Source organism: Leptodactylus fuscus, chromosome 4 (assembly GCF_031893055.1).
Source record: "Leptodactylus fuscus isolate aLepFus1 chromosome 4, aLepFus1.hap2, whole genome shotgun sequence".
Taxonomy (NCBI): domain Eukaryota; kingdom Metazoa; phylum Chordata; class Amphibia; order Anura; family Leptodactylidae; genus Leptodactylus; species Leptodactylus fuscus.
In genome coordinates, this window is record NC_134268.1 from 159,030,817 (window position 1) to 159,055,489 (window position 24,673).

Here is a 24,673-nt window from a genome sequence, read left to right on the forward strand (position 1 = left end):
GAAAATAGCATGGTAACAATAGAAGACTTGTCAGACACATTTTGAAATACACTTTTACAACAAAAACATTTGCTCTTACGTTTCATTTGGCATACTGTATGAACACATCAAAACATAAGGATACAAAACAGATTTTTAGCACATTACTGTACCAGGACAGAAATAAAAAAAAGTGCATAATAAAACAGAGAGCCTTCCTGAAACTCAATAACCTTTTTCCGGTGTCTCCAAAGAACTTAAGGCAGAGTTCCACTTAGCAGACCATAATGTTGACCATTCCTGGTGAGGTATCTGGACAAAGCCTAGAAACGTATTTGTTGTAACATCACACAAGGATCCATATTTCATGGAGAACAAAATGGCTGTCAAATGAAGGCACTCTTGTGTACGCTTTAGGCATTATACTTTTTTGGCAGTATAAATATATTAATACATTACGGTGGATCCTTTAGTGGGTTCCTGAAACATACAAAAAGACATGTATTTAGGACTTGTTTTACTTTCTCAATTCTAGAAATAGTCAAGTACTTGTACCAGAAATGAATCTATAATCACTAGCAATGTCCAGTATAAGGTGCCATTCACAACATAATTCGGTCGCTTAACCACTTCTGGACCAGGACAATTTCAGGTTTTTTTGTATATACAATTTTGAAGGGTTTAATATTTTTTGGGTTTGGCCTATTCAAATAGTTTTTGCCTTTTTCTTCAATGACACATAAGTTTTATTTTTATTTTTGCACATTTTCTCTTTTTTTTTTTTTTCAAGAAAATGGAGGGCTAACTTTTGTTTTTCACATGTTTCATGTTTTTTTATTTATAGCACAAGGAACAACTAGAAAACTTTTTAAGGCTAAGGCCCCACAAAGGTGCACAGATCATTACCAGGCAGATGTCTGATTTGACTATAAGAGTACATTCAAACGGAGGAAAATGGTGAGGAATTTGGTGTGGAATTTCAGCGCTGAAAAAAAGTCTCCCATTGACTTCAATGATTCCTGTTTCTGCTAGAAGAAAAAGGAGCCCTAGCAGAAAAAGGAACCCATTGAAGTCAATGGGAGGCTTTTTTTTTCAGCGCTGAAATTCCACACCAAATTCCTCACCATTTTCCTCCATGTGAATGGACCCTAAGGGTTTGTACACACGGGGAAAGAGGGGGCGAATTTTGGTGATGAGTCCACATCAGAATCCGCCCCCTCACAATAGAGGTCTATGCAGACCGCTAGCTTTCTTTTTTCCGTGAGCGCTAGGTTCCCACTCACGGAAAAAAGAAGTGAGCTGCCCTTTCTTCGCTGATTCAGCTGCGGCGTCCTCCTCGCAGCAGCACCCTCCAGACTAGGCCCATTCATTTGGGCCTACTCCGGAGCGGGAAGGCGCGGCAGTCGTGGCAGGCGCATTTTGGTCCTATTCTGACACGGCTTCACACTTCAAAATCAGGACCAAAATACGCCATCCTGTGCCCTGTGTGAACGGGACCTAACAAGCTGTGCACTTGTGTGTCCATCACATGACCATGGTCAGAATTTTATCCACTAGACTTAAGCAGAATGAATGACAGCAAGTAGAGATCTAGAAAACTGAGGAATTGATACAGAAAGTATATTGGAAAATTGTACAACTTTTTATTATACAAACAATAACATTTGTCTCTCAATACTAGTCTGAAAGTGGCCAACTCCTTTAAGTTAGGAAAGGAATATTGGGTGTCATGTGTAGGAGATTAATACAATATTCTGCAGATACTAAGAATTATTGACCCAGATTTAGTAATTGTTTGAAGATGTAGAAAATGCACCAGATTTATGACAGTGGCTGATGCTGGATAATAAATCTGGCATATTTTTAGACTTACTAGTCCACTTTATACCAACTTTTTGTTGCCTTACTTTGAGTCATAATTTTAAAGATCAATATTGGCCAATATTTGGTACATTTCAAACATACCCACTTATTCTGAGAATCCACACCCACTCGTCTAATTAAAAATTGTTAGCCCAAACTATCTGCACCAAAGATGTGACACGTTTATGCCTGTGTCTAGTCATAACAATTGTAAATTTGGTCCATTGTCTCTATAGTGCCAATATTTTTCTGTGACTAAAGCTCACCATGTATAGCTCAATGATTTATCGTATATTGGTAACATACCATAACTTCCAAGACACTACTCTTCCGTTCTCTAGTTCTTTGAGTTAAAGATCCTTGCAACACAAAGTTTCTATTAAATGACTTCATTGCGGTCACTGCAGGAAGTTCAGGTTCTTCATCTTTTTTTCAGAAATGGAGAAAATATATCAGTTTATATATGAATAAAATACTGATTACTAATTAGAAACTTCTGGTGTTGATTTTTACCATCATCAAATATTCTTACAATATTTCTAAGATTTATCATTATTGCCAAACTTAGTATTAAATCTTCTGCCCCTCAGTTAAAACTTAACCTGCACCCTTTAAATGGCCTCAATCTCCCTCAGATTGCAGGGATAAATACCAGCTTCCTATGGCATAATCCTCCAACTACCAAACACTTGGATCCTAAAATAAATAATATGGTACCTGACAAACTGATCCATAACTGGGATGTTATTGCCCTCAAAGCCACTTTAAACCTCAAGCAGTGTCCTGGAGCACACAAGTTCCAAACAACTTGAAAGCACTTTCCGGCTCCAACCATGGCCATAGAGGGTCTATCACACAACCACTCCTAATTCCAACTGGCCAACATAAGGATAGTAATTAAGGGCCAGAACAAGATGACTGAAACCGTCTCTGGAGTCACTTAGCACTCCTCTATACATTTTACAACACTCGGCACCATCTGAAAACTTCCATGTGACAGCCGGAGCTGCCATGCCACCACAGTGCTCCAAACCATCCACACGAGGCATCTCTGTCCCTCTTGGTTACCACGAGTACTGGCCAGTCAGGGCCCAAGATATACCCCTGATGGCACAAGACAGGCTCACCTAGACCCATCCTATCAGGGACATCAGGGCTTTCATTTGCTTCTTTATTGATTCATATACACTGCTTCTCACTGTGTACAGTATGCCAACTTGTGTGTATAAAGAGGGAAAAATAAGGGGGCACTCCACACAGTTATATTTTGGGCATTATAAAACGTAGAAACTTGCTTCTGGTGTTGTGTGAAAGAGAAGGTTGCAGTTCTATCTGGATTATGTACATAGATATCACTGGTTGAAAATACAGTCAGGATTGTAATATTTATTTGTAGCTACAGAATCTCCTCTTTCATACTACACCAGAAGCAAGTTTCTATGTTGTATAATGCCAGAGCTGTAACTGTTTGATGTAACCCCCCCATCCCCCAGCCTCATTTTCTCTTCATTACACACAAAAGCTTGTGCAACAAATAAAGTGAGGGCGCCTTCACACGATGTAACGTGCAGCGTGATCTGGCACGTATACGGCGTGTGAGAGTTTGCGCGCCGTAAAAGCTTCCATTGATTTCAATGGGAGTTAGGATCGTATACGCCGCTTTATTTTGCGGCCGTGATTTTGGTGAAGGCACTCTGAAATGCTGGGCACTGGTCTCAGTACAGAAGCAAGGGAAAGAGTAAAGAAATGCAGGATTTCACAGAAAGGAAACGAAAGTATACTAAAGTATATTACAACATATATTAATGGCACAAATGCCAGAAAATCAAAAGTTGTTCGAAAGTTTGGTTATGAAAATTTATTTGGACCAATATTGGGCCAGAACCCGCCAAACCCAAAACAAAATCTGAAAGATTCACTCATCGCTACTCTTGACTCTTGTTAATATATTTATCTCTGTATTACCTTAATATATCCCAAATATACCTAAAATATCTAACTCACACTACTTCAATAATTATAATATAATATTATTCTAAGAATCTTACATTAAAATAATAAGAACTGACCTTGCAGAGGAGTTGCAGGAAGTTTTCTTCTTTGTTGTCTAGAAGTATCTATTGTATGAACCTAAATAATTATATACATACATACATTAAGATGGAATAAAGAAGAATCTGTCAGGATGCTTTAGGAGAAATATACGAAAATATAGGAGAAAGGGTTACAGGAGTTACAGTAGTTCATACTTTTTGATGTAATAAACTGTTTATATGCTGCCAGGGGAATGATGATATTACTGTATGTTCAACTGGCTTTAGGCTGAGGCCCCACGTTGCAGAAACACAGCTTTTTTTGTTGCAGATTTTGCTGCGGTTTTTTGAGTCAAAGTCAAGAGTGGCTACAAAAGGAATGGGAAATATATAAGAAGTTCTAATACTTCTGCCTTGTACTCAGCGCCGCATCTCCTATGAGGCGACCTGAAGCGACCGCTTCAGGCGGCGCTATGCCAGGGCCCCGGGAAGGGCGGCATTTTTGCTGACCTAAGCCAAGCCAGCTGACCTAAGCTTACTGACGTCCACCTCAGGCGGCAGAAACCCATGGTTCACCCCTGCTTGTACTCCATCCACTCTTGGCTTTAGCTCAGAAACCTGCTACAAAATCTGCAGCAAAAAAAGCTGCATTTCCGCAACGTGGGGCCTCAGCCTTAGTTAGGTTTCCTCTATCAAACCTGATAGAATGTCAAATAGGTGGGGGTAGACAGGGGGTCTCTAATGAAATATAGGAGACATGTAGCAGGGTTCAGCGAGTTCTGCTTAAAATGTAGAATAAAAGCAGTGAGAGTTCTGTCTTTCTTTTTTGATTTTGAATAATAATAGTGCAATGGTTACATTGAAAACCATGTAAAGAGCAATGATACTATTTATAACAATACTTTTCAGAGCGGATTCCTTGAGACAGAAAAGAGTGCAAATTTTGTTCAGGTATAGCAAAGCACTCTATACCATTTTCATGTGACATACTACTGCCCATAAAGGTGGGGGCCCCTTGTTTAGTTGCGGCGTCTTAATCGCGGCGGAAATGCTGTTGCAAAAAACGCTGCGTATTACAGAATATGCACAGTGGGAGGGATTCTGGCTAACCCCATCCACACATTGCAGAAGAAAAGTCCACAGCAGAGATGTAAATTTTTGTAAATCACAGTATGTCAATTATACCTACGGAAACCCTGGCGGTTTCCATATAGGTATGACCAAGTCATAAAGTCCGCAGAGGAAAACTTTTCCGCAGCGCTTTTTGTCTGTGGCTCACTACGTGGGGACTTATCCTAAACGTGTATTTGGATACCAGGGCTGAGAAGTGCTGAACTGCAGTGATGTCAATAAAGTCAGCAATAATTATTAATTTAGACATTTGCTTTGTGTCCTAGATAGATGTACATGTCCTTAAATGCTACATGTACAGACAAATGAAACCAGTTTTGCTTACCTGATTAATATTTTTCTGCTCATGTCTCCTAGTTAGCCGTACACATGGAGAGACATTCAATCCAGCTACAGTAAGTGCTGATATTCGACTTTCAATATCTGAAATCTGAACATATAATATAAAGTGAAACAGAATTGTTTTGGCTGAAAGCAAGTGATGTATCTATATACAAGTATATACAATTTTGTACTGTGTAACCAGATTAATAAACAGATAAAGGGTTTCATCCACGAAGAACAAAAGGTAATGGTCCTGCACCAGTCTTTTATTAGAAAAGCTTTAAAACATCCATGCCTGGGATAGTTGCAGCCTGTGTGTCTGAATGTCATTGTCCTCAGTAATAGCTATAAAAAATGAGAGGCCTACATGTGTGAAAATCCAAACCCATCCACATTTATACGGTAGCATGTCTATATGCAAAACAGCAGAGTGTTATAGGAGGATTTAAGAAAGCTGGAAGCATGGGCGGAGACTTGACAAATGAAGTTTAATGTTGACAAATGTAAGGTTATGAATAGGGTTGAACGATCGGGATCGGAAAAGATCGGATTCTGATCGGCGATCGAGTAAATTTCACGATTGTGATCGGAATTCTGATCCCAATCTTTTTCAGCGGGATCGAGGTCGGAGTTATCTCAAGGTCGGCTCAACCCTAAAAGTGACTTTTTCCATAGAAAAGCATTGATTAGGGTTGAGGATCGGGATCGGAAAAGATCAGATTCCGATCGGCGATCGAGCAAATTTCACAATTGGGATCGAGATCGGCTGGAAAATGGTTTGCAAATCGGATTTTAAAATCGATCTTGAAATATCAAGATCAGCTCAACCCTAGTTATGAATTTTGGTAAAAGAAATAAAATGTATAATTATGTACTTAATAAGAAATTACTGAGTAAGACTGTCAATGAAAAAGACTTAAGGATTTTGGTGGACAGTAAGCTGACCTTTAGTGACAAGTGTCAGGTAGCTGCTGTCAAGGCAAATAAAATTATGAGATGCATCAAAAGAGGTATAGATTCTCATGATGATTCTTATTTCTCTATACAAATCACTGGTACGCCCACACACAGACTATTGCATGCAATTTTGGGCCCTAGTTTACAAGTAGGACATAACTGAACTAGACAGGGTGCAGAGAAGGGCGACCAAAATTATTAGGGGAATGGGTTGCCTGGGGTACAACAATATACTGATAAACTTGGGATTATTCATTAAAAAAAATATGTTTATGGAGAGACTGAATAGCAACATACAAATACATGATGGGACAGCACAAAGAACTTTCTAATGATCTTTTTACTCCTAAGTGACAAGGGGACATCCTCTATGTCTGGAGGAGAGGAAGTTTCACCAGAAACATAGAAGGGGATTCTTTACGGTAAGAACAGTGAGGCTACAGAACTCTGTGCCCCAGAAAGTGGTGATGGTGGATTCATTGAACGAGTTCAGAGAGGGCCTGGATGCCTTTCTCGGCCGTGCTCTGAGCTCTGCTACATCCAGAGATGTAGCGGAGCTGAGTGTGTGCTAAGCTCTGCTACACCCGAGATGTAGCAGAGCTGAGCTCTGCTACACATCTCTGGTGTAGTAGAGCTCAGTGCACACTCAGCTCTGCTACATCTCCAGTGGAGTAGAGCTGTGCGCTCAACACTGCTACATCTGAGATCGGACCAGAATGGAGACTGCTGTGGACCAATCTTAGACTCTACCTCCTCCGGCAGAACCAGTGTTGATTGGCCGAATGCTGTACTCTGTATGGTATTCGGCCAATCAACGCTGGTCAATGCATTCCTATGGGAAAAAGTCAGCTCCCACATATCGCAAGCTGACAGGGATCCTGACAAGATAGAGCCCCAAAGAGCTGTTTCTGTAACATTTCCACCTAAATAAAGGTAATCCCTAGCTAACCCTGCCTGTACATCTATCCCTGTCTCACAGTCACATAGTTCGCAGTCTCATATGACCCGGATATTAAATCCACTATTCGTATAAATTGGTTATTATTAAATTGGTCACCTGATTTAGCCAGCCAATTACTTTTTCCAATTTTCTTTCCGATGCTTCCATTGTCGTAGTTCCTGTCCCACCTCCCCTGCGCAGTTATTGGAGCAAAATAAGCGCCGGTGAAGGTGGGAGGGGATACAAATTTTTATTGCGTTTGCCTAGTAATCGAATACCTCGAACGGCCTGATATTCGATTGAATATCAATTTTGATCGAACACCGTTCGCTCATCTCATCTCTTGTAATTATTAGTTAAAGACAATAATTGTTTATGGGATTCATTATGTTTACATACTTTGTGAATTTACTAATAAATTAGTTTATTTTGAATAAATGACATTTTTGAAGCCAGGTATTTGAGGACACATATATTGAAACATTCTTTCTCGTCAAATATGATTGGATTGAACCTATGATGGAAATATGAACAGAGCTTTAGGATATAGAATTTAGGATGGTCAAACGTAATTGTAATAATGTGTAATATAAGATCAATTCACTTTACAATTCAAACAAATTACCTGACGCTCAGCATGATGAACCTGTGCAGCGGCTGTTGCAACTTGATCTTCAAGATCTGCAAGTTCTATTTCTGTTGTCACGCTGTTGATTTTGCGAGCAGAATCTTCAATCTCCTCAAGTTGACCTTCTAACCCATACACAGTGCCGGCTGTGAGATACACCTGTAGGTTTAGTAAAATTCAATTACTGAATAATCAGGATACAACTGTAAAATCATTAAATCATTAAAGTACAATTTCTTATTATATCAGATGTAATGATTAGTAAAACATACTAGAATTTAACTATCTTGCTTGCTAGTAGTGAAGTCTTAACTTTGTGTCAAGCTGTAATAAAGGGCACTGTCAGCTGAAGAAATGCCAAAGAAAGATGGATCTAACATTTTATATTAGTAGGGTTATAGAGATAAAGCATATTAGTTTTTTTACTCTGTTAAAAATGCGGCATCCAAAAAACAGCCAATGAATAAACATAGTGAAATAAATGTGTTCTCAAAACCACCGTGTGACGGATATTGCAAAAACATCCATCACAGGGTGAATAAGGCCTACAGTGCTCTATCCTGTGTATTAGCTTCATTCAAGTTTATTCAGCGTACTACATTCTTTTATATCAGGGGTGGGCAATTAATTTTCCCATGGGGCCGCATAAGAAATTGAAAGTATGCTAGAGGTCCGTGCCACAGCAAATTTAACTCCACCCACTTCTATGTTGACTCCGCCCATTCCCAATCATCTTTCCATGTACCCCCACAAAGTATAATCCTCCTACAGTCACCCGTACATTACATGCCCCCACATTATAACGTTCTCCTCCAAAAGTCCCACAGTATTAAGTCCCTCTCCTGGTGCCCCAGTATAAACCAGCAGAAACTGGAGGGGACATGAAACTGGGGCAGCTGGAGGGGGACATTAAACAGTGGGGGTGACAGCTGGAGTGGGACATGAAACTGGGGGCAACTAGAGGCAGACGGGTCCCCATACAGCTTTCTCCACGGTTTAATGCCCCCTCCAGTTGTCCCCAGTTTAATGTCCCCCAGTTTAAGTGCCCTCTTCATCTACCCCCAGTTTCGTGTCCCCCTCCATTTCTCCCTCAGTTTCATATCCCCCTTTATTTATCCCATTTCATGCCCCCCCCATCTCTCCCCCAATTTCATGCCCCCCCCTCCATCTGCCATCTCTGCCCTAGTATAACATTCCCCTTCCATCTCTGCCCCTAGGTTACTGAGACACACACAGACAGATAGACAGACACATAGACACACACACATACATACAGACACACACATATAGACACACACACACATACAGACACATATAGACACACATACAGACACATATAGACACACATACAGACACATATACTGTAGACACACATACAGTCACATATAGACACACATATAGACAGACAGACACATAGACACACATACAGACACATATAGACACACATATAGACAGACAGACACATATAGACACACACACACACACACACTCACACTCACACACACTCTACCCCCTGCATCTCACCTTACATCTCTCAATACCTTATGACACACTCCACATCTCTCCATCTTCCTGCCGGCACTAAGACACGCCCCCTAGACACGCCTCCCTAGACATGCCCCCTAGTCAAGCTGTGCGGGCCAAACTGAATCAGTCAGAGGGCCGGATATGGCCCCGAGGCCGGGCTTTGCCCAGGTCTGTTTTATATAGAAGTAAAAAAGGAATTATGTAGCTCTTTCCTGACTGAGAGAGAAATCCTGTGAAGCTACATACCTAAACATGATGCAAATTAGATCTCCTCTAGAAGGAAGACTGATCCGAGAAAAGCTAATTTGCATCCTTTTATTCCCATGGAATAGTAAGCGTAAGTCTTCACACCATGCCCCAGGTTACCCAAGCAGGGAAGTAGATGTCTGTGTGTTTTTTAGACAGAAGTTGCTTCTTAAATAAATCATGTGATCACATCACCTTCTTTAAAAATAAAAGAACCAGACAACCACAGTAGTAATGTCATTTTATTATCAGAACTCCCTTATACCGTAATTGTGTCCATCAATTTTAGTGGCATGGTCGTAGGATCCCATAACATAGCCTTACACTTGGTTCACACCTGAATGAGGGTTTCTGTTCTTCAGGTCCGCTTGGGGACCCAAAAAACAGAAACCCAAGCTGCTTAAAAAGCAGTTGCCCTGGTTTCTGCCAGAAAAATGAGGAGACAAAAGTGTTGCTTGCAGGGATTTTCTCTGCATTTTATAAGCACAATGGGGAAGGGATTTCACAAACGCAAACTGGTCGCAGGTGTGAACCTTGCCTTAGGGTGTTGACAGAGACTTCCCTTTCACGTATATTGGTTAGAATACTAACAGTGCCATTCATTTACTTCCCTTGCCTTGCATAGAGAAGGACATACAATCTCCTTGTAGATGTTTCCTAGGTTCATAACTGACCAAGGACCTCCAATGCTTGAAGGCAACAGTGCTATCACTATTTACTTCTCTTGCCTTACTTGCACCACCATATTCCACAACGCTCTACAGACATTGCAAGTCACCGTCCCAAACTGGGCTCACAATCTAAATTGTTTATCAATATGTCTTTAAAGGGAGAAAATCAAAGTACCCAGAGGAAACCCACACAACTACTGGGAGTACATACAAACTCCTTGTAGATGTTTCCTAGGTTCGTATCTGACCAAGGACCTCCAACGCTTGAAGGCAACAGTGCTAGTCACTGAGCAAATTATTTTGTTATATTCCAAGATATACAGTGCTCTATTTTGCCAATAATCAGATTAGAACTGCCATACAGAATAATGTCGATTGAATGTCGAGTGCTCTGAGATTCCAGAAATGATAAATATTGGAAGACTGTTGGATTTCAACATGCCCGATGCACTTGCTCTCAAACCATAAACCACGCATATTTACAGTACTAAGCTAAAAACTAATCAGAGAAATAATTGTTGGCTGAGCAAGAATCTGAATAAAAATCTCAAGTGTATGGCCAGCTTTCATACTCCAAGCTGAAGGTTCATATTCTATCTTATCTAGATTATTTTTTTAACCATTATTTATACAATTTTTTTTACATCGGTTTAGTATGATATGCCTTACAGAAAGATACATACATATATATATACAACTGAATTGTAATGTCATGTGGTATCAGTGTTTATTACCAAATAGGCATATACATGGAGATATCACACAAGGTTAAATGGGGTTTGCTATCTTAGACATTTATGGCTTATCCACAGGAAGATCATATGTTATTAATATGCCATAAATGTCAAGGATGGGGCAACTAAAAGAAAATCAGATATAACAATGCACTGCTCCAGATAACTAGCACTTTCCTGTATTCATTTTTTGACTATATTACAGGGACATAAGTTTCACCATACTTTCATCATAACAGGCATTGCTAACACAAATGACATTTCCAACGCGTTTGTAGCACTCTTTTCAGTTCAAAAATTATTCACATTAGGGCTGCCACAATATTCACTTACTGATATCCAGTTATGGATATATGACTATATCGACGAATAGATGATCACAACTCTCATCCAAACTAACATCAACGTGCATATAGAAACTGCATAAAATGTCTTGTATGAATGTATTTGTTCACTCTATAACAGCGTCTTTTATTAACTGTTTTTTACAATTTTAGCAAAATAATCTTCTGTAAACTTCTGACAAATATTTGACCCTTCTCTGACCTTTTTGATCTGCTGACCACTCCATAGAACTTAGTGGAGAAGTGGCCGTGTTTACATGTGGCTCTCTCTATTGATATGTATGGGAGTTATAAGAGCAGAGAACTAGTTACTTGTCATACACATAATAATACCATATGGAATAGATTTATGTAAGGTTTATATTAAAGAAACCTGTTATGACCTGGTCTTCGCTGTCTAGGCCTGTTGGGTTCAGGCGTAGAGTGTCGCAGCGGCATTCGGTGCGTGAATCGTCTGATGCGCTGCAGGGGAGTGTTCACACTAGGCATGCTGTTTTTGCGGTGACAATCTAGCATGGTTCATGTGAAGAGTTGCCTCGTGGATCAGTGCCTGGTGTGTCTTGGCCTCTGAAGGGGTTAAGTTCCCTGCAGTTCTGAGGGTTCAGGCTGTGGGCGGTTATAAGTCCTGCTCCTGCTTTTTGCTATTTATTCTCCGCCTTGCACCTTGTCAAGTTGCCGGTCTTAAATTTTCAGAGCCTGTGTCCCAGACATGGTCTGTCTATCTGAAGCCTGCAATTCCACCTGCATCTGAGTCCTGGCCCTTTCAGATTCCATTGCTGCCTGTTCACACCATCCTGATATATTTTTGGGTTAAGTATTGTGCTCCTTCTCCAAACATAGTGTTCGGGGTGCAGTGAACCCTAGGTTATTTTGTTATTTGGATATTTTTGCTGAGTTTTTTGTGTGATACTAAGTTCTGTTTATCCTATCCCTTTGCCTAGTGTCAGTATTCCTGTGTTTTACAGTTATTTGCTACTCTATACTTTGTGTTCCCTCATATTCACCGTTAATCCAGTCGGACCTCTGTGGGGGGTTTTCTCTGTATCTGCTTCTCCTTCACAAATGTGAAACTAGTCAGGGGTTTCTGTTTCACTTTATAGATGTACTATTTCTCTGGCTGTGCTCGCGCCCACTCAGGCTAGTTAGTCGGGCCCACGGCTACTTCTAGTGTTCAAGGCAGGGTGTAGGAGGAGCCACACTAGTATTCCAAACTGCTCATACTTCTGTTTTTGTATGTTTTTTCTTTAACTTGACTGAGAAGTTATCAGTCAGGGGCCAGTCCATGGTCAGAGATCCCCAGACCATAACAAAACCAATACTAAAATAACCTTCACTACTCATCGGCTAAATGTGTTTTACTTTGTACAGCAACCCCATTGCTTGTGAATTTAAGGTCATATAATATTCATAAACTTCTTCTTACAGTGTACAGAGAGCTGCAGCCCCTGCTCTGTATAGATCACTACTTAGAAGACGACGAAGGACCTTGTAGTGACGTCATCACAGGGACAAGCCAATCACAGAGTAATAGTGACGTCATCACAGGTCCTTTTCCAGAAGCAGGGAAGAGACAGGTGTGAGACAGTGAATCGAAAGCAGGAGGAGGGACTTACATAGAAGAGCCACAGAGGAGGGCGTGAACAGAGTATGACGTGAGGGGTGCACAGGAATGTGCTCGGAAGGGCTAATTTACATATATACGTTTAAAAAGTAATTCATTAAAACGGGGGGGGGGGGGGGAGGTCTTTTAATAATTATCAGGACTTGAATAGTCTTTTTTAAAGGCTATTCAGGAGTATGTTTATCTAAAATAGCAAAAATCCAGTGATAGAGCCCCTTTAACATAAACATCATTAACTCTTCTCTGTTCATAAACTTATAACATCATTAAAGATATTGTTGCCATTTCACAATTAGCTCGCCCACAAAAGATAAGGTAACATGATCAAGTTATCCACAGAAGAGCTTTTTGACATGTGTTCCTCCTTATTATGGGATTATTTAAAGAGCTCAGATCGAATACTAGAGCCACTTGATTATAGCTCTTGATCAGTACTTATGTCTGAAAGCCTGAGCAAGACTGGGTATCTTAAAAAAAACCTGTAAATTGGCTGACTGCTAGCATGTAACGCAGGAAGCAAACTACGGAATTGCTCACTAGTTGCATTATACTAAAAGCTACTTCACACCTGAGCCAGGGAAACCATACATGTTTTCCCAAAGGTTTCATACAGTTATAAAACAAGAGGCATACTATCGACCAATGTCAATTTCAGTGATTCAATAATTATGATAATACTTGTCCTCGCCTATTATAGACTAAAAACAATAATAATATTAATCCACACACAGATGTGGCATTTCTTAAATGTTTTCTGAAGATCTTATTTAAAAAACAATGTTTTTTTAAATCTCTCCATGCAGTGACGTAAATACCGGGATAGCAGCAGTAGTGGCTGCCTCAGGGCCTCGGACATTAAGGGGAGCAGTGGACCCCTGATGGTTTTTTTTTTTTTTTTTTTAAATAGGCTGCTACCTGCGGGTAACAGGCCTATTTACTTACTGATCCCTGCTCCTGCTCACGACGGCCTGAGCTTCGCCTTCTGCGGATGCAAAGGCGGCTGTGACCAGGACCAGGAATTGGTAAGTGAGGTCACATGGCTGCGAATTCCACAAACACTGCTATCATTATACTACGAGGTCTTCTCAGACCTCAGAGTATAATGATTAGAGGGCCAGGAGATGTGAGGGAACATAAAAGACAGTGTTACTTACCTCTCCTGCGCTCTGGCAGTCTGCAGGCCTTTTTGGTGACGACCCAGGCATCATGCAGGTAAGCGTCATGTGTCGTGACATAGGCCTGGCTCATGTGACATCTGGTCCAACATTTAAGGTGGTCGAAAGTAGCTGGGAGTGTGCTGAAGCCCAGGAATGGTAATTAACATTGTTTTTTATGTTTGTATCTCCAATCATTGAAGTCTCCAATCATTATACTCTGGGGACGGGGCCCATTTCAAATGTTTGCCTTGGGGCCCAGCCATTCCTAGTTACGCCACTGTTTCCATGTCTACTTGGTGCCAACTCTTACTAGTATGGCCTATAGCTGTGCTGAGTGTTCTGAGATAATCAGAAGTCTTCCCTTCCACAGAATCCAGTCTCACAGTTCTAAAAAAAAAAGCTTCAGCTGCACTTCCTTCTCCATTTGTATTTTTAAACTAGTTTCAAGGTCTGAGTAAGTTTCTGCACCTGAGCCTGGGAGGGAGTCAACTTTCCACAATAAAATATTTTATAAATTTTTCACATCCACATGTACTAATTAAGTTATGCAAAAAAGAAGTAAAGAAATAAAATGAAAAAAATTGATAGGTACAATTGAAGAGGGCCTTTCACCATCTGGGGCACATGTGGTTTTATATGCCACTAGAAAGCTGACACTGCGCTGAAATCAGCACGCTATTGGCTTTCCCGTTCTGTACCCCAGGTGAAGAGCTATCGGTGCTTGTACTGTAGCTCTTCACTGTCAGAAGGGCATTTCTGACAGTCAGTCAGGAACGACCTGCCTCATAGCAGCATCTATAGAGAAGAACACCACCTCCCTCTCCTCACAGTACTCATCTATAGACTAGTACTGGGGGGGGGGGGTGTTCCTCACTACTCAGAGTCATTGCTGGGCAGTAAGGAGCGCCCCTCTCACAGTACAGCGCTATAGATGCTGCTATGAGGAAGGACGTTCCTGACTGACTGTCAGAATTGCCTTTCTGACAGTGAAGAGCTACAGTACCGGCACCGATAGCTCTTCACTGGGGGCACAGAACGGGATAGCCGTATACTGAATTCAGCGTATTGTCAGCTTTCTAGCAGTGTGTTAAACCGCATGTGCCCCAGGTGGTGAAAGGTCCTCTTTAATGCAGAAATTATGTTTGTTTATTACGAAAAAATTTTGCAATTTTTTTTTAGCGTTTTTTTTTTTTTTTTTTAATCATGCAAAAACGTTTGCACAATATTATATAACACATGGGATCCTTGATGCAGCCATACCCTCAGTGAAATCAGTGTGAACACTGTAGACTTGTACATGAATAAAGAAGGTAGAAAATATAGGGACTTGCCTGATACCAAAATCAGGAAAATGATGCAAAATTTTTTATGTTTTGACACCAAGATACTGCTCACAGCTTATACTGCAATTCTTTAATTTATGTAGCAATTCAAGATTATGTGATCTCCAAAGAGAAACTATTCTTAATAGTCAAAAATCTGGCGCTTCAGTTTTTTGTTATCTTTTGCGCAAGGTCCAAAATTCACTCAAAAAGTTACCTGGAGGTCCCATAATCTCTGGTATTGGATTCATAAGTAAATTAATGCATTACATTGATCTTCAGCTAAAAAAAAAATAAGTACCGTATTTTTCGGACTATAAGACGCACTTTTTTCCCCCCAAATTTGGGGGGAAAAGAAGGGTGCGTCTTATAGTCCGAATGTGGCGCCTGGCATCCGCTGTAATAGAGAGACGGATGCCGGCAAGGGATAGACGCCGGGGCCTGCGACATTGCTGCGCTCCTCTGCCCTGCATGAAGCCAGCAGCGGCAGCGGGAGGAGTGATGCTATTCCGCTCTTCCGTCCCCCCGCCGCTGGCTTAATGCAGGGCAGAGGAGCGCAGCGATGTCTCAGGCCCCGGCACCTGTGATGGCGTCTATCCCTCGCCGGCACCCGCCTCTCTAGTACAGTGGATGCCGGGTCTGTAGTCAGTATCGGCGGCCCCTTCTCCCCCGGGGCCGGTCCCCACCGGCCCCGTACCTGTGAAGTTGCAGGCCGGCTCCTGCGCGGCGATATCGCAGGAGATGACCTGTTCGGGTGACAGCCGGGAGCCTAATGAGGCTCCCTGGCCTGTCACGGCTATATTAGTATTGCGGCTGGGTCTATATACAGAATGTCCCATAGACGGCAATACAGTTGTATTGCCGTCTATGGGACTTGCAATCAAGTGACTGCAGGCTCAAGCCCCCGGGGGGGGGGGGGGGGGGAAATAAAATGGTAAAAAAAAAAAAAAGCTTTAAAAATATGAAATAAATAAAAGTTCTAAATCACCTCCTGTCCCTAGAATATATATATATAAAAGTAGAAAATCATATATCATAAACCACCAGGTTTTTTTTCAATACAAGGTGATCTAAGCAATAGATATTCCCCAAAATGGTATAACTAAAAAGTACTTCTGGCCCCGCAAAAAAAAACACTCTATGCGTACAGCTGCAGGGTCACCTGTCAATGTGGCCTTGCAGCTGTTGCAAAACTACAACTCCCATATATTAAATATTTTACCATTTTTTGCTTCAAAAATTTTTTTCCCTATTTTCCTCTTCTAAAACCTAGGTGCGTCTTATAGTCCGAAAAATACGGTACTCACATTACCTTCATACCTCAAAGAGTCTACTCCGCCTGTACAAGAAATCATTCCTTCTCTCTGAATTCGCTCTCCTAACTGCTGATACTTTGGCGCTTTATTGTAACATCCCTATCCAATGTAATATGGAAGTGGTAGATCAATTTTTGTTTTTGGATCCACAAATGCTTTAAAAATCAAACTCATTCCTCCTCGACGGAGTTATGAAAATGTCATGTCTCTAATTTTTTAGCTTGCTATTCAATAGCATAAAGTTGCATTAAACAGAAGAAGCTTGCATTTCTCGATATGAATGTACTAAATACAAGGTTGGATAGTCTGGGTCAGCATATCTGACCCGGAGGAGAAGAACTGTTTGTCTGCAACTTGTCCTTCAGTTTGTAGACTGAGATTAACACTGCTTACAAATTACTTTCTTTTTTTTTCCTTAGAACTAATATGCTTTAAGTATAAGGTCCTGTGTGAAACAGATTATAGAGATGACTTAAAGGGGATCTATCATTGGGGATATGCATTTTAAACTAAGGACACATTGGCATTGCCTTTAGAAAGGTTATTGTACTCCTATCTTTGGTTCAAAGTTTTTTTTTTTTTTAAATAAATCTCTTTTTCCATCTACGAAAATGAGGCTCATAGAGCACAGGAAGTGTTCCCCCCTGTGCTCCGAGCACAGCTTCTTCATGACTTGAATGCCACCTCCTAGGCCATTGCATCATGCCCCCTATGATGTCCTGGTCCTCCTATCTCGTGTAGAAATAGAATAAAGATGGCCACCGAGCATGCGTAGTGCTGACATTGCATGCTTGATGGTCATCTTTATTCTATTCCCAGATGGTCATATTGCGTTTGTGTACAGCATATGCCCAGTATTTCAATCCCGCTGAAGATAGCTTAGTGGCTTAAGCAGCGAAAGTGGAGGACCAGGACATTGCAGAATGAGTGATGCAATGGTCCAGTAGGTGGAATTCAAGTCTTGATGAAGCTGTGCTCGGAGCACATGAGGAATGCCCCCTGTGCTCTCTGGGCCTCATGTGCATAAACACATTTAAAAAAAAAAAAAAAAAAAAAAAAACAGCGGCGTTGAGGACTGAACCAAAGCTAAGAGTAGAATAGCATTTCTAAAGGCTATTATTTAGTTTAAAATGCATATCCCAAATGATAGAGCTCCTTTAAGGGGGAGTGTCAAGAAATGATCTCCTGCCAATGATCAATCATAATTACATGTTCTATTATAATTGATATGACCATTTATTTAGTTCATGTTACAGCGAAACTGCTGCAGGAAAAACTGCGGCGGAATCGTATCACGTTTTTTCCTGTAGTGCTTTTCACAGTAAGTCCGCGGAAGAAATCTCTTTCTGCTTCAATTATACCTTGCATATTGGAGATAAAGGGTTAATCAGCAATCAGGTGACATAGAAGTCATTAGGTTATTGGGTGTGGTACAATTACATTCTTTTTGCTTTTAAGTTCATTTCTGTCTAGCTGAGAACATGCAATGAGTAAGGGGCAGTTTGTCCTGAAACGTGTACGTGTTTGTTGGACCATTGTGACTCTGTAACATTTTTATGAAGATATGGATAAAAAGTGAAATATTATTTTTTACATTTTATTGGTGGATGATAGAACTTTTGTTTTGAAACTAGAGGATAATCCTTAACAACACAACTTCCTCACCACATACAATTCTGGCCATCCTGTGGTCATACAACTTCTGAACTGATACTGGTAACTTATACAAAGCAATCTCCTTTGCCAACTTATTATTTGACATCATATTTATCCTGATCCAGCCCAGTATTTTTAGTTCTCTGCAATGATACTTCTCAATGCAACTGATTCAAGCTTTAGTATTGGTAGATAGATAAATTTCTATTATATATTAACCCCTTTTAAATGATCAATTCACAACTAAGCCTAAAATCGCATACTGAAGGTCTACTACTTTGTGAAATCTTTTAGCTTCTATTAGATCCTTGTATGTTTCTTACCCTTACTATGTGCCTGTCTTGTTACAACATAAAAAAACAAAACAAGAACATTCATATCTACTACAACATCCTATAAAGTCCTTCTTATGATAAGGTCCCATGTAGCTATGGAAGAGACCACAGCAGAAACACACCCAATATGTGGATGAGATTAGTAAGAATCCCATCCACCTTGCAGGAAATGCAAAACCCAGCGTTTTTGCAAGGTGGGGTCCCGGCCTTAGACCTGGTTCACATCTGCATTCGGTATTCAGTTTGGGAAATCGTGAACACGGACCCCATAGATTATAATGGGGTCCTTGTGTTTTCTGTGCAGTGTCCGCATGAGTCATGTGGAGAGGAAAGTAATTCATGATTTCATTGCTCACCGCTTTTCAATGCATTTGGCATTCTGTTCGGGAGGTCTCTAAGCAGACTCCCCAAACGGAATACCGAACGCAGATGTGAACCAGGCCTTAAACGGTGATTCAGACCACATGATTTATTTATTACAGTGTAGATGCAATTTGCAATATGCAGGATACATGGCAGATAGTATGAAAACATATGAATTCCCACAGATCTAACATATCCAAAGGCTTTCTGCAGTAAATGCAATAAGGGAAACCATGAAGGAACACAACTGAGATTTCAACACTATCTTCATCCTTCCTATTTAACACGTTTCTGGAGATGCTACTAGCAGGTTAGAAAGCTAAAACAGCGAGAGACATACTGGATTTGCAAAATATTCAGGCTTGCTTGAGACGGTCTGAATGAGTTTCCAGATTGTATTCTAAATCCTCCATCTGTTCTGCTTCCTGTTTAACACCTGGACCTAAATGCTTTGGCGAACAGCCAGATAGCAATAGTTATTACCCAGAGTGCCTCAGGAACTACAAACACTTTACTTGATAGGAGAGCTTCTTTAATATCATATTAATAATTGTTCGCTCATTGACTTACCTTGCCCCTTATATGTACTAAGACTAAGATATAAATATTTTATCTATCAGTTTTTAGAATGGATCAAATATTGCCATATGTTTGGATTGAGTGGGACTATTAAAGGATTATCTTATCTTATCTTATTTTATCTTAATGTTTGTTAAGGATTGACCCATATTTTCAATATCATGCACATATTTGTTATCTGATACCCACATGATACTACTAGGTTTAAGATGTGCCTTTGTTGCACCTGTAGACAGCTTTATGTAGTGTGTTTTGGCCTTAGGGGTCTACAAGGGGTTTAGTTGGTGCTAGATGTACAGCTTTCTTTCCCTGTTGGCAAGTGAGCTAATTTGCACACCAATTTGCATGCCATTTTTTACTAGTATATTGGTTTAGTATACCTGATCCATATAAGTATGCGCTTATTTGAAGCTATTATGCTCACTATTTTTATCATTTATTTGTCGTATTTTTCCTTCTCTTCCTTATATAAAGATACATATGTATTCTTTTCATTTGTAATGTCTTTCAGTGATCAGTTTTTATTATGTACATTTGTTGTTTGTAGTGGCCTGAGGAAGAAATTATTTTTTGTGTCAAAATGTGTTTCTTGCAATAAATAATTTTGTATCTCCATTTACCTGTTCTTGTTTTGTACCTCGCAGCGCCACAATTTCTCCATTCTTTATCCATGTGGTTGGTCATTAGTAACATAGCAAACATACCTTTGTTCTAGCAAGCTGCAATATAATTGCCATGACAATCAATCAATTTGCCAATGATCAGTTTGGCCTGTGACGGCAATCGCTACAGCATCTGTTTTTACCCCCCTTCCCCCAATTAATGATTAACAGGTCCCAATGTGCAGCATGTGTATCAGTGTATATTTGGATTATGGGAGGAAGCCCACACAAACACAGGGAGAAAATACAAACTCCTTACAGATGTTGTCCTTGGCAGGCTGTGAACCCTGGACTCCAGCGCTGTAAGGAGTGCTAACCACTGAGCCTCCATGATGCCCAAGTAGCTTATTTGCATGCATATGATTCAAAATTGATTTTCTCGGTAGCAAAATTGCACTTTGACACAAAAAGGTATGTTCACCATGTTACTAAAAGCCTCTACAATAGCATATGAGTGACGTGGCGGCAATTTTGGTGGTGGTACACTTCCTTTATGCCCTGACCATTTCCTTGATCAGTGTCATCCCAATGTAGCATCTACTGAACTTTTATCTAAAATTACTGGGTTGTGTTAACCTCGTTGGTTAAATGGGTAATCCCATTACATAATCGTAAGGCATATCACTGGTATATGCCACAAAATATCAATGGTGATCAATGGTGGTTTATTAACTGAGATCACATCACCTCCATGACCACGTGCGATAATCTGCAATATGGTAATTTATGACAGTGGGAAACAAAAACTCATGTCTGAGATGCTGACTGTTGATATATATAACTTTGATTTTTTTTGCCTTGCATGTATAGTGTAGAATGCTATTTGTACTTTCTTGCCTTCCTTCTTACCCATTCCTATGCCCAAAAATCTACTTTTTGCATACTGTATTTGCAGGGGCGTAACTTGAGGGGGTGCAGAGGGTGCACTCGCATCAGTGTTTGGGAGCCTTAGGGGCCCATAAGCACGGGCATCAGTATTGAGATGCAGCTTCCATCTGGCCCATAAGTCAAGGAGACCCACAGTTTATCCTAACCATATTAAGGTGGATTAAACTCCTTAGCACCCGTAACCATCACTATCAAGAATTCACTGTAGGGATATGGGGCCCCGGGGAAAAGATTGCACCAGGGCCCATAAGACTTTAGTTACACCACTGTTTATGTACTATAATCTGCAAAAGGTGAGGTTGATTAATTCCAGATAAACAAAGAAATTGGCTATACTCCAGAGTATACATACAAGGTCAAAGTGAACAAATGTACCACAAAATACAGTCCTATGAAAAAGTTTGGGCACCCCTATTAATCTTAATCATTTTTAGTTCTAAATATTTTGGTGTTTATAACAGCCATTTCAGTTTGATATATCTAATAACTGATGGACACAGTAATATTTCAGGATTGAAATGAGGTTTATTGTACTAACAGAAAATGTGCAATATGCATTAAACCAAAATTTGACCGGTGCAAAAGTATGGGCACCTCAACAGAAAAGTGACATTAATATTTAGTAGATCCTCCTTTTGCAAAGATAACAGCCTCTAGTCGCTTCCTGTAGCTTTTAATCAGTTCCTGGATCCTGGATGAAGGTATTTTGGACAAACAATTCAAGTTAAGTTAGATGGTCGCCGAGCATGGACAGCCCGCTTCAAATCATCCCACAGATGTTCAATGATATTCAGGTCTGGGGACTGGGATGGCCATTCCAGAACATTGTAATTGTTCCTCTGCATGAATGCCTGAGGATTTGGAGCGGTGTTTTGGATCATTGTCTTGCTGAAATATCCATCCCCGGCGTAACTTCAACTTCGTCACTGATTCTTGAACATTATTCTCAAGAATCTGCTGATACTGAGTGGAATTCATGCGACTCTCAACTTTAACAAGATTCCCGATGCCGGCATTGGCCACACAGCCCCAAAGCATGATGGAACCTCCACCAAATTTTACAGTGGGTAGCATGTGTTTTTCTTGGAATGCTGTTTCTTTTTGGACGCCATGCATAACGCCTTTTTTTATAACCAAACAACTCAATTTTTGTTTCCAAAATGAAGCTGCCTTGTCCAAATGTGCTTTTTCATACCTCAGGCAACTCTATTTGTGGCGTACGTGCAGAAACGGCTTCTTTCTCATCACTCTCCCATACAGCTTCTATTTGTGCAAAGTGCGCTGTATAGTTGACCGATGCACAGTGACACCATCTGCAGCAAGATGATGCTGCAGCTCTTTGGAGGTGGTCTGTGGATTGTCCTTGACTGTTCTCACCATTCTTCTTCTCTGCCTTTCTGATATTTTTCTTGGCCTGCCACTTCTGGGCTTAACAAGAACTGTCCCTGTGGTCTTCCATTTCCTTACTATGTTCCTCACAGTGGAAACTGACAGGTTAAATCTCTGAAACACACGAATTCTAACTAGCATAAAATATAACTTTTATTTTAATCAGCTAAAAATAATATAGCCAGGGCTATTAAAACAAACAAATAACAAACACACCAGCAGGCGTGATTAGGACAACTCCCAATACACTCTTTCAGTATGTGTCCCCACAGACTGCTGGCGCAATTATATTGATTTAAATGAGCATCCAGGGAATAGTAAACTAACTCTCTGGCACATGCTAGTAAACACCACTTTATAGGTTCAAGAATAAGAGGTTGTTACTCTAGCTGCTGCCGTAGCTGTATAGGATAATCATCCCCCCATTACCCTGCTCTGATATCTTGCATAGAGCCCTGGAGCCTATTGACACTCATGCACACTTACACACATGCCACCCTATGTAAGCTAGGTGCGGCTTTTTTACAGATTAAGTGTGCATACCAAATGCTGGTCTTAGTAATTTACTGACATTTATGCTCTTTCACTATGTCCCTGCCTGTTCAAAATAAACTACAGGTATCCAGGTTTAAGATGCGCATAATAAAATCTCTCAACGCGTTTCAAAGTTAAACTTATCATCAGGAGAGGATGTAACAATCAAAAAAATAATAAAGATGTAGTTGCGGTTAAAACCGCATTTCCCGGTCCCTGATGGTGGGAGCCGGTACGGAGTGTCTGACGCTGACTGCTGCAGCGCTGGGGTTTAAATAGAGCCCAGACTGCTTCTAAGGATACGCCCCCTCGACATCATTCGGGTCTCCGCCAATCAGATTGCAGAGTCTCCGTGCGGAGGATAGCTCCTCCTCCTTCTGTGGGCGTATGTTTGCCTCCGAAGCGTCCAAAATAAACAGCGCTGTTACTGTCTATGGAAGAGGAACCCGAAGGTAGGTATATATCATATCTGACAGATATTGGGAATGAATCGCTCCACACCAAAACTCTTTATTGCCATTAATACGCAAACACACAACTCCCTGCATTTATTGGCAGGTGAAAAAGATCGTGTAGCATATAGATAGGTCTGAAAAGTGGGCAATACCCTGCGTTTATTGACGGGTAAAAATACCCGCCTAGCATACATATTCATTTAGCGGAAGTTTAAAAGGAACCATGATAGGGGGACATTTCTGAGAATCAGTCCCATCATCACTTCAGTACACTATCGATGCGAATAAAAAATAAAAAATGTTCAATCTAATCATTTACAAGATTACTGCTACGGTAAAAGGACTTAATATGGAGTTAACCCTATCCCTACCATAGTGTACTAAGAGGAGCTATAGTGAAAGGACTTAATATGGAGTTAACCCTATCCCTACCATAGTGTATTAAGAGGAGCTATAGTGAAAGGACTTAATATGGAGTTAACCCTATCCTTACCATAGTGTACTAAGAGGGACAAGTGCCTCAAGACATGCCTTTCCCTCATTGTTCCTATTTCCTGGGTTTTTATAGGTTAGAGAAGATATCAAAATTAGTGGAGTATATCCAGCCCTACTGTCTATTTAGTCTCAAATAAATGGGGCAAATATCTTAAGATCATATTGGGACATTCTCACAATGGATTCAGAGGTTAGACCCCTTGTGAGTGAAAGACCTAGTGTCACGTACAGGAGAGGCAGGAACCTACGTGACCTATTGATACATAGCCATCTTAGACCTGCTGCACCTGAGAAAACGTGGTTAAATCGCAGTATTCCACACGGCACATTCAAGTGTGGTACATGTAAGGCATGTGAACACATACAGAAAGGGAATCAAGTACTGTGCGTAACGACTAACATCCATTATGATACGAGACAATTTATCAACTGCCGGACGGCAGGAGTGATCTACTGTGTCACATGTCCGTGTCCACTCAACTATGTCGGAAAGACCCGACGTGAGTTCAAAAAGAGAGTGTTGG

The 24,673-nt window shown here is 40.6% G+C and overlaps 1 protein-coding gene across 2 annotated transcripts in view; it reads right to left on the reverse strand.

The window, feature by feature from the left end:
• Positions 1 to 288: 288 nt before the first annotated feature.
• The window catches only part of MYRIP (myosin VIIA and Rab interacting protein), a 346,219-nt gene continuing 321,834 nt past the window's right edge, over positions 289 to 24,673 (reverse strand). For both annotated transcript variants that reach the window (XM_075271252.1, XM_075271253.1), the window contains 5 exons: positions 7,853 to 8,014; positions 5,332 to 5,436; positions 3,912 to 3,972; positions 2,149 to 2,267; positions 289 to 459 (listed from right to left, as the gene is read on the reverse strand). In XM_075271252.1, the coding sequence (XP_075127353.1) occupies positions 427 to 459; positions 2,149 to 2,267; positions 3,912 to 3,972; positions 5,332 to 5,436; positions 7,853 to 8,014 (480 nt within the window). In that variant the 3' untranslated portion in view covers positions 289 to 426. The remainder of the gene's footprint in view (positions 460 to 2,148; positions 2,268 to 3,911; positions 3,973 to 5,331; positions 5,437 to 7,852; positions 8,015 to 24,673) is intronic.